General features: G+C 39.6%; 1 protein-coding gene across 7 annotated transcripts in view; it reads right to left on the bottom strand.

Annotated features, from left to right (window-relative positions):
- The window catches only part of ALDH1A2 (aldehyde dehydrogenase 1 family member A2), a 332,881-nt gene that overhangs the window by 70,817 nt on the left and 234,298 nt on the right, over window positions 1-27,766 (bottom strand). Inside the window, exon 1 of one of the 7 annotated variants that reach the window (XM_079912114.1) lies at window positions 24,866-26,045. The exons of 5 other annotated variants lie outside the window; for them this stretch is intronic. In XM_079912114.1, the coding sequence (XP_079768240.1) occupies window positions 24,866-24,982 (117 nt within the window). In that variant the 5' untranslated portion in view covers window positions 24,983-26,045. Of the gene's footprint in view, window positions 1-24,512; window positions 24,746-24,865; window positions 26,046-27,766 lie in introns of those variants that run through there. One more of the 7 variants, XM_079912116.1, reaches the window with a different exon arrangement.

The following is a 27,766-nucleotide window of genomic DNA, read 5'->3' as shown; positions in this document are numbered from 1 at the left end:
ATTCATACAAGAGCTAGTTGCATTGAGATTGAAGGATCCTTTAGAGTATGATAGTTTAATGCCCAAGGTGGAAATCCTGGGCAGCAACTATTAATCTTTTAAATGATGTAAATTAAAAAATAATAATCTAAAGAAGAGTCTAAAAAAGAGTTAATGGCTCTAAGTTGCAATGCAACCACTTCATAAAATTGAGGGAGCTGCTAAACCCTATCAATCCTCCTCTGTGAAGCAGGTTTGATAGAACAAAAACAGCCTGAGTTCAAATTAAGTGGGAAAGGAATAGCTGAGCAGAAATTTGATTTCACAGAAAACAACTGCAAAATGTTCATTAAAGGCGTATTCTAAACAGGGAGCTGTTTATAGGTACCACTGAAAATCTACAGAAGATGTGTACTCTGCTGTCCTTGAGCTTATAATCATGCTTCAAAGACAAGATTACTTTCAGGAAAGTTAAATAATGTTAAGACACTCTATGATTTAGTGCCAAGATGAATGGTAGAGATAAGCACTGCAGGAGTTTGCTTCAGAGAAGGGAGATATTGGTGTGGGCTGACATGTTAGAAGAACACTTCAGGGAAACAAGAAATAATGAGGGAGTATGACCTGGGGTAGGGAACGGATAAGGTAGAAGAAAGAAACTTTATCCCTAATAAAATTATTCAGCTGGCCTCATCAGTCCCTCCTCCTTGACTTCAGCTCCTCTCAAAGATTATCTGATACCCGGGTTGAAGATGTGTGACAGAGAAGGAAGAAATACAAGTGTAGCTTCTCTCCTTCCCACCTAAAGTCCCCGGACACTACAAGTAGCTCCAGTGGCTGAGGACCCCAGCACGCTCAGTACTGGCCTCTACCACAGCACTGTCTTCAGAGTGAGCAGGGTACCTTCAGGCAAGCAGGGCCAAAAAAGCCATGAAAACTCACAGTCAGAGTAAATAGGTCAGAAAAACATAAACCTAGTCAAACAGAGTCATATAAAGAAGGAAGACACGAGAAAAGAGAGAAGAATTTTTAAAATATAAACTAATCACATTTAATAGCAGCAATTAAAGGCGTGAAAAATACTGTAGAGGAGATGAGGAGACTTTTAAAAGATAAGGAAATGAATATTGAAAAATAATGTTAGAAAACATATTTATTTTTAAAAATACAGCTCTGTTTGAATAGAAGAGACTAAGAAAAATAAGCCTTATTGATTTCATACTGAGAAACAATGAACTGAGAAGGGAACCAAGGATGAAAGGAGGTGGGGATGGAGGAAAAGGGAGAGGGTACGACAGGGAAAATAGACAGAGGTAGAGCTCACCTGTCATGAAAGTTCAGGTATTCAATATTTTGAACTATTCAGTGCTGAATGACTAGCTTTCTTTTCTTTTTGCACCATGAAAATACTGTTAGAAAAAGCATTTAAGGCAAGACCAGCTAGAAAACATGCATAGTCTGTGTCATAAGATCAATTTCATAGCCATATACTTGCATCATCAGAATCCTACTATTTGCAGACATATACCGTGCTCGTGGTTCTGGTCAATTTCTGCATTTCGCTAGTATCCCACGCAATGGAAAAGGAATTATACTGTAGGGGAAGTGTGGTATTCCTTGGGTAGCATAATCCAGATATTCGTAAGTATGCGTACTTGGGCCAAAAGGTTCTCAGAAGCCACGCAAAGAAACGCAGAAATAAAGACAAGGAGTCCCTGGCGATCAGTAGGGACTTTTTTGTTTTAAAAAGTCGATTCTAAACACAGCTGAACTCATGAGGATATGTCTCTTAAAATATGGGTTTCCATGGTCTCTTCCTATTGAACACCCTCCCTTCCCTTCTTCCCTTCTTTTCTTATCTCCTTCAACAATGTTTATTGAGTGCCTACTCCCTTCTAGGCACTGTGCTCACTAACATCTCCTTAGATTTCTATACTTTCTTTCTTTTCCAGGCTGAGCAAATTATGTCTTTCAGGCTAAATATATCTGTCTGTCTCCAGTATATGATCTCAAGAGTACGAGAGGGCTAAAGGGGTTCCTGTGCCAGTCATCCCAAAAGACAAAGGCCAATGCTTCCATGTACAGCACCAAAACACACCCAAATAATTTGTTTAGGAGAAAATAAATGACTCACATTACTGATTTGCTTGTAGAAAACAGACCTGGCTAAAATAAACTCAATTGTGTATAGCCAGGGTACCTACCTACTCTACTGTCCCATGATTCCCGTATCTGGGAATGCTTTTCACATCTGTTCTAGGAAAAATAGTAAGGCAACAGTCAACTGGTCTGAGCAGCCTTATCAGAGCCACAGTGGATTACAGCATTTGTTACTCTGTTACATGTTGAAGCAACACGGCGTTAAAGCCAAGTACACACCAATGTCAGTTGTGACATATTCTCAAATTGGAAGAAACTTTGCTTGCCATCAGTGATATGGCAGAAGGCAACGGGAATTGCTACTGGTAATGGTTAATGTTCATTTCTTCCTGTTCCACTTTCTATAAACAAGGTAATGCCTATACAAGCTCATTACTGTAAACTGAGCACATTTAAATTGGCAGTAAAACCAGAGTATTTACTCTAGTGCACATATAAAGTGCCTCATCCAATGTTTTGGAAATGTTTCAAGTTTTGAAACCAAGCAGCTGGCAGCTTTACAAGCCAAACCTTACACTTAAATCACTCACTCTGGAAAGTTTTTTGGTGTCCCGTGTCAGGTAGTACCATTCAGCAGACATTCATTCCCCACCCCTTGGATTCTTTTGCAATAAATTTGCATTCATGGGGCTCTTATAACTGTTCCAGCACCACAGACTCCAATGGCTGTTGATTAAATGTATATATCCTGTGCGTTTAATCTGACTTTCATTATGGTCACTTCATAAAAATGCCACAGACTGGACAAGCGATGACACATAGCAAGAACCTGGAATCCCTGCAAAGCCTCAGATTAGGTTTTTTTCTCCTCCTTTATTAATAGTGACCATTTTGTGGCCTAGCTCTAAATCAGCAAAAGTATTTGACAGCAAATGTTCCTATCTATGGATTATATATAACCCGTCCTAAACACTAGATGAAAAAGGGATAACCCCAGGAAAGGAAGGGCTGGCTTCCATGTAAATCATGTTACAAATTGGACAACACCCAGAGAGTTCATTGTTCAGCCTCAATTGTGAAGGCCATTCCCATTTACTATTCCCCTAGAATCGATGTTAATTAAGGCAGACTGAGACCATAAATCAGCCTGGGAGTTTACAATGTAATACAGCATTAAACATATATATTTAAATTAAAAGTAACTGATTAACCACAGAGTTTTTCCAGAATTGGCCGAGGCCATTTCCTTATATGAAGACATGTCACCTTTCACTTTTGTGAAAAGGGGAAATGAAGGAAATATTATCTTCTAAAAAGGTGAATTAAGGCTAGTAAATGACTCATGACACTAGTTACTGGGAGGAAGGGAGGAGCTGAAAAGAGAGGGAAAAGAAGAAAAAGGACAGTCCTGTGTGAAAGGGAGTGTCTTTGTCCTGTCTCCCGTAAAGTTATTAATTTTTCTGTTATTCACAATCACTATATGGTAGGCACTATGCAAGGCACTAGGGATACAGAAATAAATAGGGTCAGCCCCTGCCCTCGAACTAAGTGTTCAGCACTGTAGTGGGGAAAGACCAACATAGGAACAGCTCCAATGGTATGATGGGGTAACAACATTCAAAAGTATTATTGAATACCTACTATGAATATGCTTTAAGGATAATAGATTTTAAATTCTAATTTTATCAAACACTAGACAAGTAATTTGTGTGCCTCGGAGAAATCCAACCAAAGAACCATACCTGCCTGATAGAAGCCAAGAGAATATCCTTCTGAGGAGAGGACTTGGGGTTCATCAAAGAAAGCACCAGATCTCTGAACCCACAGATGAAAAAACAGAATTGTTTGATAAGTAAGTCCTTCTCCAAGAGCTGTGCTAACGGAGCACACCTACACAGGCCCAACTATACCATGAAGATCAAATTCGTTTTAACTCCAAGTATATGGATAATACACATTCAAAAAATAATTCTGATTATTAACATTATTAGGTACCCACCATTTACTGAGCATTTTCACTATTTCACTTAATCTATATAACAAATCTGTGATGTGGGTATTTTCCTTCCAGATGAGTAAACTAAGATTTATGTTACAAGTCCAAATTTACACTGCAAATAACTTACAGAGCAAAAGTTTGAGCCTAGGTTTCCCAAAGTTACGTATAGAGCTTTTCCATTCCTCTTAACATTACTGGTTTCCCCCCCTCTTCTCTGCTGAACTATAACAGTAAGTTAAAGATCTGTGTTCAGTTAGGCCAAAGGCAGTAGAAAGAACATAATTAGGAAATTTACTGTAAAGTCAGAATTGAAAACCAAATGGATCAAAAGAATAATGATGAAAGTTAACATGTGAGTGCTTACTATGTTCCAGGCACTGTTCCAGACACTTTACATGTATTAACTCGTTTAAGCCTCAAAATTACCACATGAGGTAGGCACTGTCATCATTTCCACGTCATAGGCGAGGAAGTGGAAGCTCAGCTATGTAAAGGAACTGGAGCATGGCAGTGGTCCTTCTTTGACCACTACCAATGATGTAGTTTGGCCATTTTATAGTTCATTATTTAGGCTGATTATGCCTAAATTTATTTATAAGAGGATTTATTTATAAGGTTTATTTATAAGAGGATACCACTTTAACAGTTCTATTTTCTTCCACGGCGAAAGGAGGAGGAGGAGGTGAAGTGCTTGTGTTCCGGTCTTGGTTTCACACTAAATGTTCGGCAAGTCTCCCACCGTCCCTCTTTCATCTATAACAATACCAGACTTGGCAACTGAAGACAGGCTCATCGATGGCACCTGTGATACAAATCTTCCTTCCAGTCCCTTGACAGACATTGATAATTGATCATGACACTTTCCAGTTAAACTCTTGAATACTTCTCAACATGGCACGTTAGAAAGCTACTACCAATTGAATGGAAGATGGCATCTCTAAGGACTTCCTAGTTCTAATACTCTGCCTGTCTGAGGTACTGGGTATAGAACACATGTGACCACCAGTGGGCGCTCAATAAGAGAGTTTATCAGAGGTTCTGTGACACTGTAGATTTGTTTTGTTCCTTTTCTAAGTGAAGGTTGATGTTTCATAACTACTTGAATCATATATCTCCATGCCCATAGTCTACTCCATCTTCCAGGTTCAAAAGTTACTGCCTCCTTTTCCAATTATGTCTTATACTTGAACATGCAACTAATGTGCTAGAAATATACCATTTGAAAAAAGTGAAATTTACGTGGAAAAAAGTCCTAGAACAAACATGTTTAAACTTATGCAAAGTGATCACCAAGAACAACTGGAAACAGCTCACCTCCCCCCAAATTGGTTTTAGTTTCTTATTCTGAAACTATGCAGGATGCCAAGCTCATACTTTAACAGCTAAGCCTTATTAAAGTACTATTTTTAAATGCACTAATGAATGAATAACTTTTTTCTTGGTCTAAATATAGTAAAGGCTGCTTTAATCAAGAAGAGCTAGATTCAAAGAGCTGGAAAGGGCTTTAGATACAATCTATGCAGAAGTAAAGTGTTATATAAATAAACTTGTCAAAAGAAGTCCAATGACTTGCCCATGGTCATACAGCCCATTAGTGGCTGAATAGGGACTGGAACCCAATATCCTGATTCCCATCCCAGGGCTTTTTCTAAATTTAAATTTTGTTGATGTTTCTTTAGAAAGAAGATTTGATGGTCGACCAGGAAATATGAGCACCTCTTTCACAATGTCTCTTTAAAATTATTCAGCACAAGGAATTCTGTTTGAGTCCTTTTTTCCTTCAGCACAATCAACACAGGTGACAGCAAAATACTTTTTCATTTTCTTTCTAGAAGGCAAAATGTGTTATGGAAACAGTAGTGATTTACATTCCTAATGGATTCCACTCAGAGGTGAGGTCCTGGGACATTTTCTGCATTCTCCTCACATGCAGAAGCAAGAACTTCTGCCAGAGGACAGCAGCCACAATATTGTGATCCTCAGAGAGAAAATTATTTTCCTAGGCTTATTAAAGAAAAGTTTTGTGCTCTTACAACCACAGGGCTATATTTGAGGGTCCAGGAAGGGGACTTCAAAACCAATCCCTATCCTAACGACCTTCCACAGAAGGGTTGGTTTTGGATGCGCAGAAGAAAAAGGGAATGGCCAACCTTGCCTGATTTAGAAGCTCGTTACAAATTCACTGCATCAAAGTGCTTCCTTTTTCATATGTTCCTTTCTCTGAAGAATCTAGTTACCAAAACAGGCATCAAATGCCAGTCTTTATGAAACGATCACAGCTACCTGGCCCTCAGTTGCCTCACCCAGCTAAGGGAATTAAAATTAAAATTCATAATGGCAGTTAATTAGGGACATGCCACACAGGCATTTGGAAAAAATCTGTAAGTACAGTTTCCTTCTGTAATTACTTCATAGCATCCTAGAATTCTGAGAACCTGGTCAGGAAATGTCATCTATTTCCCCATCTCACAAATTTTATTCCCTTCCTGGTGGAATGCTTTTAAGAACTCTAACAAGGACAATACTCCACATGCCTTCTGCCGAACAGAAGTGTCCCTTCCCGAACCTGAAAGGAACAGACATCTCATAGCATCCAAGAGAGGTGGCCTGAAGTATGAATGAAATATATGGTTGTGTCCCTGGCTTTAAACAGTAAAGATGATAAAGGCAGGCTTTTTGAAAGCCAATTCAAGATGACTAGGTTGGTTTATACAATTTTTTTCAAAACATACCACCAGGATAACAAAGTAACATGCAAGTCTGTTCTCCCCAAGACAACTAGAGAGACTGAAGTTGCTTAATTATTCAACAGTCGTGGTAAGATGTCATGAGGGTCATGTCTATGTATGTAAAACGAAGTAGGAAATTCATTGAGCACTGCACTGAGGTGATTAATCTTGCATGTACTTCTGTATCTTCCTTATAGAACAAACTAGAATGGAAGTACTAGAGTTGAATCTCCATTTAAAATCAGTCTTCCTTTTACCACTTGTGTAAATCCGGAGCCATCTAAAATAGACTTTGAAACTCTTTGAGCTTTGTTTCCTTTTCTATAAAAGCAGAAATAAGGCCTGTTCCTTGCGGGGCTATTGTACAATTAGGTGAGATAAAATGTGAATGTGCGTAAGGCTTAGTTGGCTAAAGCGGAAGTTTCTGCCTTTTCTAAGTTCCTTGAAGAAAGGTCTCCCGGCATCATTTGGATTCCCCCCACATTCTAACACAGCACTTAACATGCAGACAGTTTTCGAAAGATTTAATAAATCATGTTACTGGGGAAAGAAGCGAAGGTGGGATAAGGAATTCAGACTGGCTGTCAACAGGAATTTGATTCTTCTAAAAATTGCTTTAATTTGTTTTATAAATCTCAGGAGTTACTTGGATAAAGATTCAAAACAGTGAAGCTTAGCCATGCAAGCCAAGCCACATCACTTGGCCACTTCTGCAGCAGGAAAACAGTCAAGGACAAATCAGGCTCACCACACTTCCAGCCCACAGCAAAGTGGCTGTGACAATACAGAGAGGCTGCCATGAATTTTCTAATTGGAGAATCTAAACCCCTGAGGAGTTCTCAAAGCAGCAGGCATTAATAGGAGTTAGGTGTAAATAACTTCCTATCCTCAATGAATCTTTGACATAAAGCTGCCATGTTTTATTTCAGTAATAAAATGTTTTGTTTTTTTAATAGTAAATGCTTCAAATGATTTGTATTAAATCCTGCAGTAGATTATGCCTTGGAGAGTTGAATTTTACTCGGCTTGCCGCTAAACTGCTTTTGGTTCATCAAAGGAGAGTACCAGACAGCAAATCAATAACCAGACTGATCTATTTATAGGAAAAAGTTCAATTACTTTTAATTAAGAAAGGAAAGAAGTAGTTTGAGGACTTGTCATACGTTAGTTATATCCTTTTACATGACTGTTCCATTGTTTCTGCTGATGTACTTTAAAGAGATTTACAGACAACAAAGTACAGACAGCACTATCATCTACCTATATAAAATGAAATTTCTACTGTTATAAAAAATTATATTGATGATCACCTCAGTATGCTACCTTGCAAAGCTGGTAGCCTTTAAATATTATAATCAAAGGCAATAAAGGTATTTTTAACTTTAATGAACAAAAATCCCCACCTTATTTTACTTCTAATTAAGAGGCCACCTATATAAAATAAAACAAAGAAGCAAATGTCCAGATCACTTATGGGGTGAGAGGAGAAGCTTCCTATTGAAATATCTAAGGTAGTGAGAGCAACAGTGGTTCTGTTGCCTTCCATTCTTCGCTTTGCTTCACGCCAAAACATCTGGCTAAAAAGTGAAAAAACACCCAAATGGCATTGTATAGGAAAACACCTAGATGATTGATTGCATTTTTCGCTTTAAAGTCAATGTTTTGATATTATCGAGACGTGGCCTTTGTTCAATAGGTGTAATTGTTTCCTGGCAAAAAGCATGGTTTTACAAAGCCTGCTTTGACAAGGACTAGTTTATCAATCTTAATTTTAATCAATTAACAGTTTTAAATAATAGACTCAATATTGTATGCCTTGAATCCCACTCATCCTGAGTCTTAGGCTGAAAGGCAGGAGAAAGGAAAAGGCTTCAACAGAAAAGACTGCAAACTAGACTTTGAAAGTATGTAAATAGCACAAAGTCAAAGAAATGAGAAACTAGAGGCAACATTTTAAAATAGCTTTAAAATATTAATCTAAATTGATTGTGCCAGAGTATTTTAAAATAAATGCTGTATGTCCAACATATTACACTAACATGCCATGATTACACAAATTGTGTTAACGCTGTAAACAGAAATAAGTTAGGATATTAGCAGTTAGGTAGCCAAGATCCACCCAGCTTCTCACATATCCATCTAACCTCAAGGTCTGTTTCTGAAAGTGAAAGGACACTGATGAGAGTACAGAGACAAAAGATCATTAGTCACGTCCCCCAGAGGACAGTTCAGTTTGGCCAGACTTCAGGGGACGAGGCTCCATCCAAATGAACTAGGAGGCGAAGTATGGGGGGTAGGGGGCTGCCTTCTTTCCCAGAATGAGGCAGCTAGGATTACTGAGATTAAAGGGCTCTGGGGGTAATTCCAAGAACCTGTGACACAGATTAGAGCAGACCTAGTGATTCAGGATCCCAAGGGTTATGGCAGGTATCTCTACCACAGACCTAAACTGTGTGACTTTCCCAGCCTCAGTCATATCACCAGGTTTGACTAGCACCTATGTTGAATACCATGGAGGTCTTTTTGGTCTTCTTAGGTGTCCTAAGATCAAATTCTGCCTCCCCATTGCTCTCAAACTATTTCTTTACGGATCAGATTTCTACATGTATAAAGATTACTAAATGGTGTGACTTAGGTGTGTCATTTAATCTTTCTGTGGCTCAATTTTCTCAACTCTAAAATAAGAAAATCACCTCATCCAGTGGTTGTAAGGATTAAAGTATTGGATTACTGAAAAGTCTGGTATAGTGTGCACTCAAACTCTTAATTGATTCTGATTCTGAATGTAAACCATCAATTCAAGGCAATTTATTAGTGCTCTTAAAAAGCTAGACACTCCTTGTTCTGTGTTTATTTGTTCCATTTATTCTTCTCTCTATTGCCAGTAAGACCCCTTTGCCAAACCACGAGAGACACACAGGGCAAAAGGATGGGAGAAGAAGGTAAAGATGGTGAAGGTCATCCCACACTCTGACTAAGTCTCTCAGAATTTCTGATTGTGACCCTTGCCTGATTCGGCCATGAAGACAGACTAATGCGGGTTGGTTCAAACACACTACTGTAGCCTGGCCCTGACAGGGTCTGAGCAGTGGTGTGGGAAATACGCTTGGAGAAGAAGGAACTTCAGGAAGGACTTTAAGGCCCTCCTGTCAGTCTTGAGAAAGCAGAATGTGACTTGATTTCTTTTTGACTTCTGCTTGGAAACAAATGTTCCTTTGCCTATCTTTCCCAGGTTTAATTAGTCTTCTTGCTCAGAATTCAGCCTGTTCATTTGCAAATGGAAGACATCAGAAAGGCTAGTGAGTGTGGGTGTGGGCGTTGGTGGTGGGGAGGAGACTGAAGTGTTTATTTTCAAAGCCACAGGGGTCCCCATTTGAAAAAGCACCCAGCTTATCTCAATGTTTTTGTTTGTATGATTTTGAATTAAAAGGTTGGGGCAATTCATTTAGGAGATTAAGCTGTCTTACAATGGGCCTAGTTGCCCTATTTATTTACTAGTACTGATAGGGTTAAAAAAAAAATCTTTCTACGACATGCCTTTTCATTATTCAAGTGCAATAATTTTAAAGGATTCCTTTGGTCTTTGATTTTATTGCCAATTAATTTTCCATTAAAATGATGTTTATTTGCTGGTCACAGATAAAAATCACAAACCATGTGTGTAACAGTTTAGGGTTGCCAGTTTTAGCAAGTAAGAATACAGGATGCCAGTTAAATATGAATTTCAGAAAAACAGCTAATTAAATTTCAGAATAAGTATGTCCTAAATCACTGGCAAATCATGGGGCATACTTACATTTAAAAAGTATTCATTATTCACCTAAAATTCAAGTTTAACCAGGCACCCTATGTTTTACCTGGCAACCCTACCAGGTTTTTGTGGATGTTGTACACACTCCAAGGATGCCAAGGATGAAAACTGGGAGAAAGTCCATTTTATTACTATATTTAAACTTGCCTCCTGCAGATTTGAAGTACTTCATCAGTCAGAATAATAATTCCCAGTTAATAAACACATATACTGACACCTCAGGAAATCAAGTGAATTTTGACTACTGGATGAGACCCAGTTCTAACTACCGAAGCCCATTCCATTTATAGTAATTTTTTTCATTAAGAAAAAGTAAAACACAAAAGAGACAACTGATATCTTCAGTTGAATTAGAAGTTAATGTCATGAACTACTACATTTAAAGGCCAATATCATCTTTCATTGATGTTACAAAGCAAATATCCTGTGCAAAGAGGGGCTGAAACACCCCAGTGCATATCCTAAGGTTGAAGAGGCCTTTGAACCAATAAATGAGTGATTTCTCCACAGGAGACTAAACATTTCCTTGTGACAGTAAACAAACAACAAGCTGAATTTTATGTTGCACAACTATTTTCATGTATCTGTTGATATAGATAGTTAAAAGAACAGGGGGATTATTGAATTTTTTCTATCAATTAAAATTAAAATTTTTGTCCTTGACTTAAATGTTAGCAAATACTTTCAAACATAATTATACCTATTTTGTACTTAAATAATTAAATCCTTCCTCTTTGCTCTTGGCCATTACAAATATACAGAAAGGTCTACGTGATACCTTCCTTACCCCAGGAATTGGATTGTAATATTCGTAGTCATTCATTCCTAAAGCCCTGAGTTAATAAAATGTGATGAACTAATGAGCCTAATTAAGCATAGCGTATAGAGTCAATTTCATTACCTTAAAGTCACATCTAATATTTAGGAAGAAAGTGTTTTTTTGTAGACCTCAAATCACCTTAATTTTTCTTTTCCTTTCTTTCTTTCTTTCTTCTTTTTCTTTTGTTTTTTAATAGTTACCTTCCCAGAAAAGGGAAAAAAAGGAGACATCAAATGAAAAGCTCAAATTAACCTTCAAATATTTGGTTAAGAAATCCTTTTTTGCTATTTACATAAACCATAAGAAAATATCTTGCTAGGACGTGATTTTGAAGTAAACCTCATGTTGGGGGTAAGGCTTGCTAAGAAATGCCACTGAAAGCTGCCACTTGACCCGGAATTCCTCTACAAGAAAAACTAGCCATAACTACATGTGAGACTTATAAGAGAAACTGCCGGAATGTCAACTTCATTTGCAGCAGCCCCATATGGCCTGATCACTCTCCTTGGCATGATAAATCACTGGCAGAATCCTTACCTTCCTACGTTTGATCTCTGCTCAGCAAGATGTGGTTTTGATGTGAAGAACTCCAGATCTCTTGGGTCAGAGACAAATAGCAGTGGCACTGACCTGCAAAGTGCTAAGTCTCTATTAGACTCAAGTGAAAAGCCGTAGCTTCTGACAAGTTCCCTCTCCACAGAGTTTACCCGACCCACCGTGGTTTTCATGAGCTTAGGTTGACAAAGAAGCTGCCAAAATGGTTTGGAGGAAAAGTGCCAACAAACCTTTTCTTTCTACCACTATCACCAAGTATTAAAATCAATGTTCCCTAAGACTTAAAGGAGGAATTCTCTTGGGAGTCACTGCTCTAATTTCTAGTACTCTAAGTGTTCAGCGAACACAAAAATTTTTATTTCCAGTGGGTCTTTATGACACTGCTAATCACTCATTTACATAAGGAGAATCATAAACAGAGATTTCTGTGGACTACTTTTTGGTAATTATAAGGACATCCTTGGGAAAATATTTTTAAAAAACACTGTTCTGAGTGAAAATTTTGGGTCCCAGAAAGACTGTAACTAGATATACAAACAAGTTTGGTATTGTCCTTCTGATCTCATGATCCCAGGTCGGGACCCAGGAAATTAAAGAGTTCTGCCGAGTCAGGGTGGGATAAAGAAATCTTACAACTCTTCTAATCCAGTCATTTTTATAAGTACTAGGTGGGTTAGTAAATAAGCAACTCGCTCTGTCCTATCACTTTATAAGTAATAAAAGTGACGTCTAAGGAATTTAAGTAAGTTACCCAATATCACAAAGCATTTTCACATCCTGAGAGCCTAGCGTACGAGGAAGTACTAAATAAGCAATCGAGTAATTTGTTCATTCACTAATTCAGTGACTATTTATCGTGTGCCTACATGTACAAGGAACTGCTAAATGAGCATACATCCCTGGCAGAGCTGGGACCAGAACACAGGTCTTCTAATGCACAGGCCACTGCCTTGCTCACTACTCTACAATGTACCCTGAGGGCTTCTATTTCAAAGGAAGGGGTAAGTGGGAGTGGAGGAAGGGAGTTCTCCTTGAGAGAGACAGAGAATATGCATGCGCTTTCTTTAAAGAGAGAAAGCTATTTATTTCAAAACACTTTACCCTGGAATTCACTTTCTAGTCCCAGCATTCTGTCTATTAGTAACTCTGCAAATGGATCAGACAATATTATTTTCTAGTATTCATCCATTTACTCATTTATCCAAACACAAAAATGTGCAGACCACACTTTGTGCCAAAGGTGCGATGATACCAGCTTTCATGAAAATTTGAATCCAGGAAGATAAGTAGCCCAGGCATTAAGCAATAATTGAATCCCTTGATGTGACATTATCAAAACACACAAGTTATTTAGCAGTAATAATAAAGATCTTAGATAAACCTAAAAAAACACATTTGAAAGATTTCTTACAAGACAGTTGGTTTGTTCAGAAGTCATTTGTGACTATAAAAATAACAGCAGAATCACTCCAAAAATTGTAAGACAAAAAATAATGTGAAATTTTAATTGGCTGTAATGATAAGGAGTTCTGAGAAAGCAAAAAGTGTGCTATCATGTTAACAGCTGCATTATTTCAATAGCCGTCCCACTACACCCTCACAATTAAAGACACTCATAAATAAGCCCTTCATTAGCTCTCTATAGAACTAAGTCACTGACTTTGCCAGTGTTCATAAAAGCAGAATGTTTGGTTTCTGTTTTAGCTAAATGTAGTTTACGTACTCATATTTATACATACGTGACTATACTTAATGTTGAGCAATCATCTCTCTCCTTAATTTGGATCATCAGGAGTTCCAAAAATCACTCTGAAAAAAACTTCTTTTCTTTCTTTCTTCTCTTTTTCTCTGTTGGAATTCCTGGTAATGATACCAGAATGTGGGCAAACCTCATTAGTCTCCCTGCTGTTTACAAGACAGGATTTATGCTCAATGTGCTGAACACAATGACACACATCACTAAATGGCTACAACTACCACCCAGGCTTTAATCTGAGAAATTTTTCACTCGGTACAAATACCTATCAGCATGGAGAAACATGGAAGAGCAATTACAGCCAACACATGTAGTCTTTTAAGAGTACCCAATAAATACCCATTTGTGAAGGTTAATTTAATGCAACCTAGGCTGTTATCTGGAATAGTATATGTCACCAATTCAATCCATTAAGTAATTACTAAATTCTCAAGAGGGCTCACAGAAGTCAAATGTGGTTATTCCAGGTTCATTGCTTCTGGTCTCCCTAGGGACCATTCGGGCCAACAGCTGGAAGAGCTGACTACAAAGGTTCCCAGGCACAGCTAAGCACTTTATGAAAACAGGTAAATGAGTCTAACCAAGGAATGAGGGTCATCAAGGGCCTGTCTGAGAGAAATACTTAGGGAAGGGGAAGAGAAGCACAAGTGCGTAAAAATTTTAAAGGAGATGGGAAAGGTGAGAAGAAGGGATGTTTGACTGGGAAGTAGAGGAGGAAGAGCAATGTGTTCTCTCTAAATAAAAGTGAAGACAGAAATCTGGAGATTATAAAATCTGGCTTAAAGGCAATAACCTGACAGTAGTTTCTTTAGACAGGATTTTTGAGCCATTTACAATGAAACATTAATTGTGCATCCCAATCACCACCACGCTCTGTCACTTTAACTCTGTTAAAGTTTGGTTATTGCATGAACTCCTGCGGACCACTGTTTCTCTATTCTGCATCCCCGCTGAGGTTACATGTAATAGATGGATCTAACAGTAGTTAAGCCTTAGTGAGAAACGGTTGCTCATAAAGGCAAGATAGAACATATCCACCCAACTCTTTCTGGCAAGTGCCTCTCCCACACAATTTATAGTCAAATAACACAAAATGATGGCCTATGGGGAGAGAGGAAGATTTGAAAGACTATGAAATATATTCGCTTTCAACAGTCTCATTAATCCTCACTCCCAAGTGAATCTGAATAACCATACCAAAGAAAAGCACTTTTTGACTGAAAAAACAAACAAGCAGGTGTTATTAAGGGCCATGTGTGACTACCCAACCAGTGAGAATCCAAAAATACAGTTCTTTCCCATAGCCTAAAGAATCACACCTACCCAGGTGATTCATACCTAAAGTGTTGATTATATCAACTTTTTTTTTTTGTTTGAACACACACTCTCATCTTTATGTCAGGCTGAAATTGTTGCTAATGATAGCTACAATACCAACTGGACTTAAGGTTGGGATTTGTAGTCAGAGAACTGGGTTTGGGATTATCCTGCAAAACATTTAGCAGAGCTTTAGGCTAATAATCCAAAATGTTTTGTCTTTGTTGTGGTTTTTGTGCTTGTTCTTATTGTTATGAGGAGAGAAGGAAAAGGATTATTTGAGTCTTGGAATTGTCACCTATAGCTACTGATCCTGGAAAAATTAATTAACTTTAATATGCTTGATTGTATCACTTATAAAATGGGGATATTAATATAATATTCACATAATAGGACTGCCACAATTATTAAAAGCAATCATATGTGAAAAGTACTTTGGAAACCATAGCATTAATAATGAAAGGATAATATATTAATTAATAAAGTATTAATAAAAAGATAATTCACTGCTATTAGTAGCTATTAATGATAAAATATAACAAGTATTCATTCAACAAATATGCCCTAAGCATTTACACTGTAAGACACTGAACTAGATGCTTCCAAAATACTAACATGAATGAAAGTTTATAATCTAGTACAGTTTAGGAGTAGAAGATTACGCAGAAAAATATAATACAAGGCAAAAATTGCACATTTTAGTAGTAGTGCAAACAAGTAACAAGGGCTTTCAGAGAATATGTTCATCTGTTAGGTATTACATAAGTAACATCCACAGAAGGGCTAGATTCAGTTTTAAGGTTGGAGAATTTCACTCTTCGGTAGGTTCTTTAGAATTAGAGGCACACATGCACATATCAAATAACTTACGAAATCCAAATACGAAGGTGAATGTATAACATCAGCTTTGAGTTTAAAACACAATAAGTTCAAATATTAACAAAAAACAAAGTAATGCTATTTTCAAGCCTGGTGCTAAGGAATAATTTAAATTCTCTAAACTAACAGGATGAAGTATAGTACTGAATTAGTTAGCCAAGATATAAATGGTACCATTTATATTAAAAGGTTTAGCATGCGAGACAATAACATATATCATTGCTAACACATATATATGGAATCTAAGAAAAAAAAAAAGGTCATGAAGAACCTAGGGGTAAGATGGGAATAAAGACACAGACCTACTACAGCATGGACTTGAGGATATGGGGAGGGGGAAGGGTAAGCTGTGACAAAGCAAGAGAGTGGCATGGACATATATACACTACCAAATGTAAGGTAGATAGCTAGTGGGAAGCAGCAGCATAGCACAGGGAGATCAGCTCGGTGGTTTGTGACCACCTAGAGGGGTGGGATAGGGAGGGTGGGAGGGAGGGAGACGCAAGAGGGAAGAGAGATGGAAACATATGTATAACTGATTCACTTTGTTATAAAGCAGAAACTAACACACTATTGTAAAGCAATTATACTCCAATAAAGATGTTAAAAAAGAAACACATAGAAACTCGAAAAAAAACAAAAACAAAAAACTGAGTAATATAGCATATTTAGTATTGTTTTAAAAGAGTGTTTTATTTCTGGAATAATAATATTGATAGTTGCACTAGTAGTAATAATAATAACTTATTGAGGCATTACTGTCTGGTACTTTTCTAAGTGCTTTCCATGTATTAAATCATTTAATCTTCACAACACCTTCCTTATCTCACAGATAGTAAAAGTGAGGCACACTTTTGCTTGCCCACGGTTACACAGTTAGGCAAGTGACAGAGTCAATGTTGAAGTCCAGGCTGCCTGGCTGCTGGACTCATTATTTTGCCAGGAAATATGTGATTATTAAGTACAAATTGTTTAAATGGTTATTTTATTTATTAATGGGATCCAGCAGAATAACCTCCGTGGACAATATAAGAAAGCATGAATTAATTCAATAAATATTTACTAAGTAAAAATAAATAAATAACATATATCATTTATGAATGCATATACATGTATGAATACGTACACCAATGGGAAAGATAAATGCCAAATACCTCTGAGAAAGGAAGGAGAGGAGACAGGGGAACTGGAGAAGTTCATAGGGGAAGTGACAGTGTATTTCTTTAAAAAGATTAGAAGCAAATAGGGCAAACAGTTAAGAACAAACAAATCTGGGTATATGTATGCATGCTTGTTATATTGTCTATACTCTGCTGTATGATTGAAATATTTGATTTCGTCTCAAGTATGTCTAACAATACAATGTGCTGTTGCTGTGCTGAGGCTGAAACATCTCTTTACCTTCTGAATCATCATGGTGCTTTAAGTGCATTCATGTCAAGAATTTAGCGTCTTCTATCATGCACCATAGTTATCTGTGTGTATGTTCTCATCCCACACCCAAATAGGAATCCTCTCCAGCCTCTTCAGGACAGGGTACACATCTATGTATCTTTTTGTGCCAGACAGTGATTAACAATGCTTTGTACACAAGAGGTTCTAATAAACATCAGATGAAGAAACAAGCAAATAAATTCAGGGGAGCAAAAGGGTAGCTCTGACTGAAGTTAAAGATAAAAATAACCCTGAGATAATACAATTAGATAACCTTCCCTGTGAAAATCAAGTTATATTGGTATGCTGGTTATCAGACTCTAAAATACAGATAAGGCAGAATTCACTGGTTTCATGTTCAACCAATCAGTCTCATACTATTTCCTAATTTCCTCCCAAAAAGGATTCAGTGAGAGAGTCCAATTTTCACACCTGGGGAAATAAGACTTTAAGTTATCCTCTGCAGATCTGTAGAGACATTTCATCATTTTGTCTTCCCAGGGAAGGTCTTCTTATTTCCCCTCTTCCTTCACCCTACACCCTCCATCATTACACACACCTCAATCCATATATTTGGTGTGTGTCAATGGTGGGGGTTGGAGGAGGAGGGAAATAGGTGATTTCTGCCTGTTAGTGGGTTTACTAAATTCACACTACTTTGGTAGATCCACTTACCTGGAGGTAGGCTCCATCCTTACTGAGGGAAGAACCATACATCTTATACCATTTTCTGACTCAGCTTAATCTCTTAGAAATCCCTAGAAATGACCCAGGGCAAAATATCCTAAGAGTCATTGGACTTGAAATCTGAAGACAGGCTAGACAAATTAAAATTATGTATAAGAAAATATAGAAAAATATAATCTTTAATTATTTTGAATTTCCCCCCGATAATCAATATTGGAAAGTGTTTTGGTACCCATGATATCCTAAATTCTGTCTAAATAAGGTGTTTCCAGTTTCAACTGGACAATAGGTTTTATCTTTCCAGAGATCTAGGGATAAAGAAACTGCTACTTTGGCTCTCCAAAGGTCAGATTGTGGTAAGGAAAGGAAATAGAGCAGGTATCTACTTCTGGAGGTAACAGAGCTGAACTGCAGTAAAAGGAAAGATTCCTTCTATAATAAAAATTAGAATGTTCACTCACAGACATTCTAATTTTTAACCACATTCTACAAAAGTCAATAAATCCCCATGTTTAGCCCCAGGGAAGTTTTGTTGAGAGCCCCGAAAAAGTCTAGATGGTGAAAGCACTCAATTATTATTCCAACTGGAATTTTCAAAGGCTGGAAGTGTTTTCAAATCATGTGACAAAACAGAGACTTACTGTAAATAAACTCATTAAGATTTTGAAGGGAAACAACTTACACATAACTCCATCATCTTACAAGCAGACAGACTAGCAATAGAGAAATGCCAGAGATAAGAAATTCCCAATTTGGGTTATCTCATATATCTGAAAGGTAAAATGGAATAAAGCTCAAAGACATGTCTGAAAAGGCAATTAAACATTAACCAAGGTGACACTATGGCAATCATTTCTCTGCAATGGTTTGGTGTTTGAGGGGAAAGGACTGGCTTTGAAATTACCTGTCACAGCAAACAAAGAAATTAAAGAAACGCTAGGAGAACTTTCAAAATAGTCACTACGTGCGTGCTTTTACTTTTTGGAGGGTGAAGTGCCCCCAGATTGGGCACTGAAAGACTCTTCAATTTTCAATTTCATAAACTAAGATACCTTCCCATTTCCAAAAGGTATCTTCTGAAAATGTCCTCCTGTGCTGCCATACTTCCCAGATTTTTGCACCAATGACTTGGCAAGATCTTTCTTCAAACTACTTAAAATACCAGAAATGACTCTTTGCCATCTGACATTCAGGCCCAGCCAATTGGGTATACTGAGGCAAATGGATGCACAATTTTGGCACAAGTGTCAGACATCTAATTTGATTATTAAAATACTGGCTGGGAAATTGTTTTAGTAACTTTTTAGTAAAGAGAAGTCCTTGGTAGGGAAACCTCCAAGGGATCCCATTTGATGAAAATCCAGTGTAAACATATAAGGATTCCACAGCTACCCAGAATATTAAACTCTTATACTTAATTAAAATGGTAAACAATGGCCTGTTTCAGAAAACTTTATGGGTCATACATTTCTGATCTTTCTTAAAATGGGCATCCATTAATTTGAAACAAAAGATGTATTCATCACTTCCTAAAAATGAAATGGATCTAGCCCTTAGCTGATTATCATTATATGCCACTTACTTTCACACACCTGCTCGCCTAGTCCTGACAATAACCATCATGTAAGGTAGGTACTACTATTACCTTTAATTTTGACAGATGTAGAAACTGATACTCAGTGAAGAAACTCCCTGAGAAGAGACACTGTCCATACCTTACTTACTATTGCATCTCCAGAATCTGGCACCATACCTGGCATTGTGTGGTGAATAAATGTTATCTGCGCACACAGCTAATAAGTACAAATCTGACCAAGATTTGAACAAAGGCCTATTTTTATTCAGAGCCTTTCTTTTTTCTAAGTAAGTCAAGGGCTTATAAACTTTTTCTGAAATGTGGGTCATACAGTCCTGTTGTAACTACCTGACTCTGCCACTGTAGTAACAGCTACAGACAATATGTAAGTGAATTGGTGTGGCTGTGTTACAATAAAGCTTTATTTACAAAATCAAAGAGACAGTCTGTAGTTTGCTGACCCCTACAAGCTGTCACTAAGATAACTAAAAAGATAAAAATAGACATTAGTATTTGTATTTTATTATCCAACTGAGAAAGACTGGAGACAGAACTATGTTGATATTTGAGATGTTTTTGTTTTGGTCATGGTTTGATCATCACGCTAATCATCGTCGAATGCAACAGAGAACTTGTGCATGCCTGGCTTCTCTTAAGCCAGGCTGCAAGGAAATCAGACCTCACAGAACACGCACCTCAGAGAATCTCCTACCCTTACATAGAGAAACTATAATTCCTCATTTTATAGAAATAAAGGACAAAAGCACCTCAGCAAATGATGATTCCATATGATTCCTGCCTGTATAGTAGAAGGCATCAGGCAGGACCCCCGAAAAGTTATCTAATTCAAATCCTACAATGAAGTTGTTTAGCTTTCCTGGGTTAAATGGAGATGATACAAACATCAAAAAGCTGTCCAATTATGAAAAAGTATAGTTTTGAAAACCTGAGGTCCCCATTAAACGTGAAATTTGATTAACAACTAATGATCAAGCAGACAATCTTGATTAGAGCTTTGGAAGTAACCAAACCTGTACCATCTTTTAAGAAATAATCCCTGGTATAGGCAAGAATCTTGCCTCAGATCTATAACCCCCCCCCCCCACTAACTCATAGAAATAGCAAATATAGTAATTTAAAGCCAGGGAATCAGAAGTCACAAAACGTAGCTCCTTCTTAAAAGAAGTAGACCAGTTCATATTCTCTCCATGTTTGCAACAGAAACAATATACAAAAATAAAGATTTAAAACTCTTTCTCTCTCACAAAAAAGTATGTGACTGTTAGGAAAAGCAAAGTGTATGGTGAGGAAAGCTCTTATCAATTTTTTATAAGTCAAGGCCAAGGTCTTCCTTATCAATTATTCTTACTTCTTCCTACTCTGTCTCCTTCAAAAGGTTTTACAAGGATCAAATTAGATACATATGAAAGTGCTAGGTAAGCCATTAGGTCCCATACACAATGTAAGTGGCATTATAAGTATTATCATTATTGTTATTATTACATTGATCAACTGAATTACTGCCATACTGGTAACCAAATTTTGGCATTCCATCTTTCTAAAAAGACCTTAAGCTCCTAGGAGGCCCATGCTTCCTCAGCCCAACCAGCTTAACGAAAAGCGCTGTTGTTAGGAAGATGCCACTTAAAAATCCTTCGAACTGAACTGAAATTGATCCCAGAAAACAGTAGGTGTTCAATAAAAGGTTGTTAAATGAATAAATAAAAGAATAAATAGTAGTTACCCAATGCACATTAGCTCTAATTTTCAGTTAATTGCCTTTTATTTTTTTCTCTTCTAGTTTAGTGGGTCAGCTCTCCATAACCCCCTTCTTCCCTATGTCTTAGCTCCTCACAGTATCAAATACTAGAGGAAAACAAAACCCTTTATGTTAGTGTTAGTTATGGGCATAAACTAACAGAGAGATCAACAGAGTGATCAACAGAGAGACAGCACAATGCATGTGTGTATAGTGGGTGGGGGGAGGAGGGACTAGTAGAGTCAGAAAAGATGATAGAGACAATAGAGAAGGTAGGGGTGGGATAAAGTCGGTAGTTTTCAAAGATCTTCTGGGAATCTGGAAGAGATCTCCCCTGTAGTTAGGGGCAGTCAGCAAAGAGCAAGCCTTGATTTTATAATATGTGTACTCCTATAATATATTCAGATATACAAAAATTTAAAAACCAGACTGATAAAATAGGAACGACTCAGAAAATCTTTAATTCGTAAAAGCACAGCTAAAAACAATAACACTCCTGTGCTAGCTGTTAAGCAGTCTCCTTAGGATACAAGGAGGAGAGTGCACATTCTCCCGGCCCCAAAGTGGTCCCCTCGCTACTTGATGTTGGTGGAGTTATCAGTCTTTCTTGACTAAGGCAGTCTGCAGTTTTTTGTTTTGTTTTGTTTAAACATATTACTTAAAAAAAGAATCACTTTTAAAACTTGGGGTCTAGCTTGCTGTATTAGGAAAATAAAAATAGATATATTCCAAAAAATGATATTGCTATTGATGATCAGTTCTAAATGGGTGTTGGAACTTCAGAGAGGAAGGCTTATTTGAAAAACTAAATGTAATTGCCCGAGAGTCAATACAAAACCACGAGTTCAGCCCTTTCAGCGTTCTTTGGGATTGAACTTTAATTTTGGAGCATTTCCATGGACGGACAATAGCAGTAACTTTTATTTCTTATGATCTCCCCTATTCCCCTTTTATAAAAAATGTAAAATACTTTTAGAAGAAGAAAGAAAATGGTGAAAAAATACAGAAAAATACAACATCACAAGTGCAAAGTTTTCTGAATGCATGCTACTTCAAATACTCAAAGTATCACCACTTACATAAAAGCAGTGACTTTATACTGGTCCTCAAGTCATATTTTAAAGTCCTGTCATTATATATCCTTCACTAAAGAGTTTTTATTTAACAAGACAAAAATTATTAAGGATCCATCTATATTTGTCTTGTACCATTTTCTGACACAAATACTGTATTTCTTTCCTACATGTTATTCAACAATCATGCTAGCATAATAATGTTTTAGCTATTACCCTTTTTAAAATTCCTAATGAATGTGGTATCACTGCTCTAAAGGACTGTGCACTGTACCTTCTTCACTCTTCTGCTTAAACTCACTAATATAATTTCATGATCATAAGTGAATTTTTTAAACTCTCCATTAATCTTACTTTCCTTTTAAGTAAAAAAAAATCATTACCCATTACCCTCAGCTACCAAAAAAGCAGCTTCTGCTCTTCATGTTAAAGATGCTGCTTGCCCATGCCGCTTGTCTCAGAAAATTCAGAAGTCTCACTAAAGAGCTGAGGAGGAAAGCTGCTGGGAATGTTCGCAGATACCTGATTTTACAAGGTTTTGTGAAAAGAGCTTGCCTTTAGATTAGTAATACTCAGTGTTTATGAGGGTTGTTTGCCAAGCCTAAAATAAGGTGCCTCCTCCCCACAAATTAAAGAATCAAGTTACAATCCATTATTTCATTTTTGATTGTTTTTCTTTGTAATAAGTGGGAAAGTGGATACTGGATAAAAGTCTCCCCTGAGCTAAAAGACTCCACATTAAAGGCTTCAATTAGCTATAAATCAGTTGTCTTTCCTACTGGGGGAGAACAAGAGAAAAAAAGAGAGCGAGGGTTGTCAGAGTAAAAGAGAACTGGAAGAGTTTCAAAATTAAATTCCTAGATACCTAAAACTCCTTTCAGGGGCTGTGAGGAAAATCCAATCCAAAGTAAGACTAAAATCAAACCCTCCCAAATCTGAAGTCCTCTCTCCAGCATAGCTCTTGCCTCCTAAGACCTTTAAAGAGAGCCTGAAGAGGTTAGGGACTCTCATAAAACAAAACTCTTTTGCTGCATGCTTTCCCTGCTTGTTCCTAAACCCGGAGAATTGCCACACATTGGCACCATTGTTATGCAAACAATGCCTAAATGGTTGTAACCATTAACGACCTCTCCTTAAAATGGCTTTCAAGAATTTGTCACACCATCTAAAAAGCTAACAGGTACATTAAATCCATCTAAGTTGGCATTCAAAACACAAGTCACCCTGATTTTTATCCTAAAACTTAGCAGGTAAAATTTCAATATTCTGATGGATTTTTTATAAATTTCACTTTCAACCCTTAAGCCAAAACCAAACTATTTACTTCTGGACAAAATTTAGTTTATCTCGTAATAAGCATGATGGAAAACAACTTTAACCGTGTGTGTGCAGTATGTGTTTAAGTTGATTGGGCGATGTCTGTAGTAGAAATCAACTAAAAGGAATAGAAAATCAAACAGGACAACTGTAAAAGGAACTCCAAGAAACATTATTTTAAATCGCATCTATTTCTCTCTCTCTCCCACCCCAATGCCATAACATAACCGCACCCCCCCACCGTGTGTGTAATCAATGCATTTTTTTCCATGTCGAATTTGTGGGAAGTAAATTCTATTTACATTAAGGTAGCGAACTCATTTCCTTTTTATGTTGTGGTGCAACAAAAAATTCCTGCTTGGTCAACCCGAGATGTCAGAGTTCATTGTAAAAAAATTTTTTTTTCAGTTCAAAAGCGAACCCGTTAATTTGCACGAATTTAAAGACTTCTCAAGTTTTCCAGGAAAACTGCCACTGCCTACAGAATTTGAATGAAATGCTGACATCGGATCTACTGTACTCAGCAGCCAGGTTTCCATGAAATCTGCAAAGGCGGCCAGAGTGCTGCGTGCCGGACGATCCTACGCGAAAGCCACTCGCGGCGCACCGTGCGGACTGCCGAGGACCCGAGCGCGGCCAGCAGCCCTGCGGCCCCTGAAGGTGGACGGCCAAGAAGAGACGGCCAGGCTGCGTAGCCGACCGGGCAGGGAACCCTTCTTACCCCTTTGAGGAGTGGAAGCGGTGCCGACGCCTTCCCCGCAGCAGTCGGGACGCTGAGAATCCGACCAGAAGGCAGCGGCAAATGCGGTTTGGGAAGGAGCCGTTGACGGCGACCCTCAGCGCCGCGCGGCAGGCTGGGGCGAGTCCCCGACGCGTCCCAATATCCCAGCAGGACTTCAGAAACCCCAACGCCGAGGATGGGGTGTTGTCCCTCTGCTGCGCGGGGACGACACACTGGCCCGGGAAACCCGGGCCCCAGACCCCGTCACGCCACCCTCTCCCCCTAACAGACCATGGAGAGGAAGGAAGGTTCTAGAAAGTCTCCGTGGACGGCAGGCCCTCTCGGCGCCTTACCTTGGTGTACTTGATCTCGAGGTTGGGCGTGGGCGACGGCAGGAGGTGCAGGGACGCCATGAGGGCGGCGGGGTCGGCCTTCACCTCGCCGGGCATCTCGATCTTACTGGAAGTCATGAAGGCGGGCCGAGGTCTCGCTCGCCCGCGGCGTGGTTTGTGCGGGATGTGCGCTCGGTCCGCGAGCCAGGGGCGCGCTCGCCTGTATATAGGCAGGTGTCAAGCTGGGGCTCTTCTTATTGGACGTGAGGGCCGAGGCGCGGGGGGCTGGTCCATCCTACCTAGGACGCCCCGGCTCAGCCCCGATTTACATAAAGCCCGCCGCCGGAGCAGCGCGGCTCGGACGCTTGGGGCCCACGGTCAAGTGCGCCTGCCGTACCCCTGTCCCCCCTGGCCGCAGGGACCAGCCCACGCCCACGCGGCCGCCGCAGTCCTCGACGGCGGGAGCGCAAACCTGCGCCGCGGCCGCGCGGGTCTCAGCTGGGTGGACTGGCCTCGCTCCGGCCGGGGCAGTGTCAGCGGAAAGCACACCTTGGTGGATATGGGGCGCGGGTCCCGGAAGCAGAGCGGGGGCTGGCGGGGGACCCGAGCGGCCCGGTGCGGACGCGGCCCCGAGAGCGGGTCGCGGTGTCGGCGGGAGAAGCCTGGGGCGCTGAGGGGGCCCGGCAGAGGATGGGGCGAGCGACGCTGCAGCGGACGCGGAGATCCCCTACCGCCCGGCGCCCGCGGAAGCCCGTCTCCCCTTCTCTCCCGGGGACCCGCGGGACACCCTCCGCTCTCCTTCCCCGGGCATGTGCGCCCGGCCCTCCGCAGCGACCCCAGTCCCCGCGCACACGCACTTCCCGAAACGCGGGCTGAAGCGCGCAGTGGCCACAGGGTAGGGTACGAGTAGTGATGGGCGCGAGTCTCTCGCCCCACACTCAAAATGAGTATCCCCGCGAGCCTGTCGACGCCGCGCGGCCCTCGCCAGAACTCTCCCGCCCAGCTGCTGCCCTCTGCTGGCCGGGACCACCCCGGGCGGTTTGGGCTGCGCTGGGAGGATGGAGCCTTGGCCCTGGTACGCTCTGGGGAATTGCAAGTTGCACTGACCCCTCTGGTCTTTCTCGCATCCCTCTTTCCAGCTCGTACTCTCCTCGCCCCCAAACACATAAGAATACACCAGTTTTGCTTTTCTGTTGTTCTTCACGCTAACAGCTATCATCCCGCCAGACACTGGGCTTCTCACTTAATTGCCCCTTTGGGGTTGAGCTCCCATACCTATACCCCCCCTAATTTAAGCGTTTCTGTAGCTCTAACAGGTCTTCTAGTTTGTGGGACGCTACAGGTCAGTATGTAGGTCTACGTCAAGAACAGACACCCCATGTCAGAATGGGCTTTGGGCTCCATGCGCTAAATCTGGGGTCCAGATAAAAAGACCTTTATAGGTCGCTTCCCTTCCTAACTCTCAATGTAAGCCTGGCGGAGGCCTACTGATTCTTTGGATGTTAAGTGTCAGCCAGAAAAGATCCTGCCTTAGATACTTTCAGTAACTAAAACTGCCCTATGCTCATTGCTTGGATACTAAACAACAGTAGAAATAGACCTAAATATTTCATTTTAGTATTAAGTCTAAAGAAATAACTTCCAGCCTCTCAGAACCCAGAGTTATCTACACAAGGTTACCAGAGTGAATTGGGTTTTTGTTTTGTTTTGGTTTGGTTTTTCTTGAGAAACTAGGAACCTTAGCTTAGGCAGTTACAAGATTTCAATTCACAGGGGATCTCTATGGCCAAAAATTATGCCTTAATATGTTCATGAAATAGATGAAAACCTTATAGGGTTAGAGATACAACTGAGAGATAAAAAGTAAGGTTAGGTGAGGAGAGGGAGAAGTCTATAGCAAGGGAAATCAGTGATGCTTGTGGAACAATTCTACAAACATGCTTGCACCTTCCAATGCAAGGCAAGGTGCTAGAGACTTGTTTACAAACAAGATGGACAGCCCTGGACGTTAGTGAGCTTAAGCCCTTCCCCATGGAGAGGGAGATCACTGACTATGAGAGGCTGTGGGGAAAAGTTACAAAAGAGCATCAACAACATGATCTGGGTGCCCCATCAAGGAAGAGGCCAGCTCTCTGGGGACGCTGATCTTTGAGCTAGGCCTTAAAAGGTCAGGCTTCAACAAGGGAGAGAAGGACAGTATAGGAAGAAGAGTCCACAAAAGCAAAGGTGCAGAGATGTGAGAATGCTTTTTACAGGACATCAGTGGTGCTGGGGGAGCAGCAGATGAGGCTGGCAAGGCAGATGACTCAAGGTTGTAAGGGCCTTTATTCTTGAGGCACTGAGAAGGACAAGTCATCAAAAGATTCTGAGGAAGAGAAAAGGAAAACCTGTATAAATTAAACTGATAAATGAATATTGTCAAGAAAGACTATCACAGGGACTTCCCTGGTGGCGCAGTGGTTAAGAATCCGCCTGCCAATGCAGGGGACATGAGTTCGAGCCCTGGTATGGGAAGATCCCACATGGCACAGAGCAACTAAGCTTGTGTAGCACAACTACTGAGCCTGTGTGCCACAACTACTGAAGCCCGTGCGCCTAGAGCCCTTGCTCCACAGCAAGAGAAGCCACCGCAATGAGAAGGCCACGCACTGCAGCAAAGAGTAACCCCCATTCACCACAACTAGAGAAAGCCTGTGCACAGCAACGAAGACCCAACGCAGTCATAAATAAATAAATTTATAGAATAAAGTTTAAAAAAAACTAAAAAAAAAAAAAAAAGAAAGACTATCACAAACCAGAAACCATTGATTTATATTCTCCACAAAGTATATGACAGGGTGTGTTCACCCTTGACCTAACTCTGGTGTGCTAACTCCAGTTCCATCACCATGGCTGGAAGGAATAGGATGATAGAATTATTAG

This window comes from Stenella coeruleoalba, assembly GCF_951394435.1.
Source record: "Stenella coeruleoalba genome assembly, chromosome: 2".
In the NCBI taxonomy this organism is placed as follows: domain Eukaryota; kingdom Metazoa; phylum Chordata; class Mammalia; order Artiodactyla; family Delphinidae; genus Stenella; species Stenella coeruleoalba.
The sequence above is the reverse complement of the archived record's forward strand: the minus strand, read 5'-3'. Positions and strand labels throughout refer to the sequence as shown.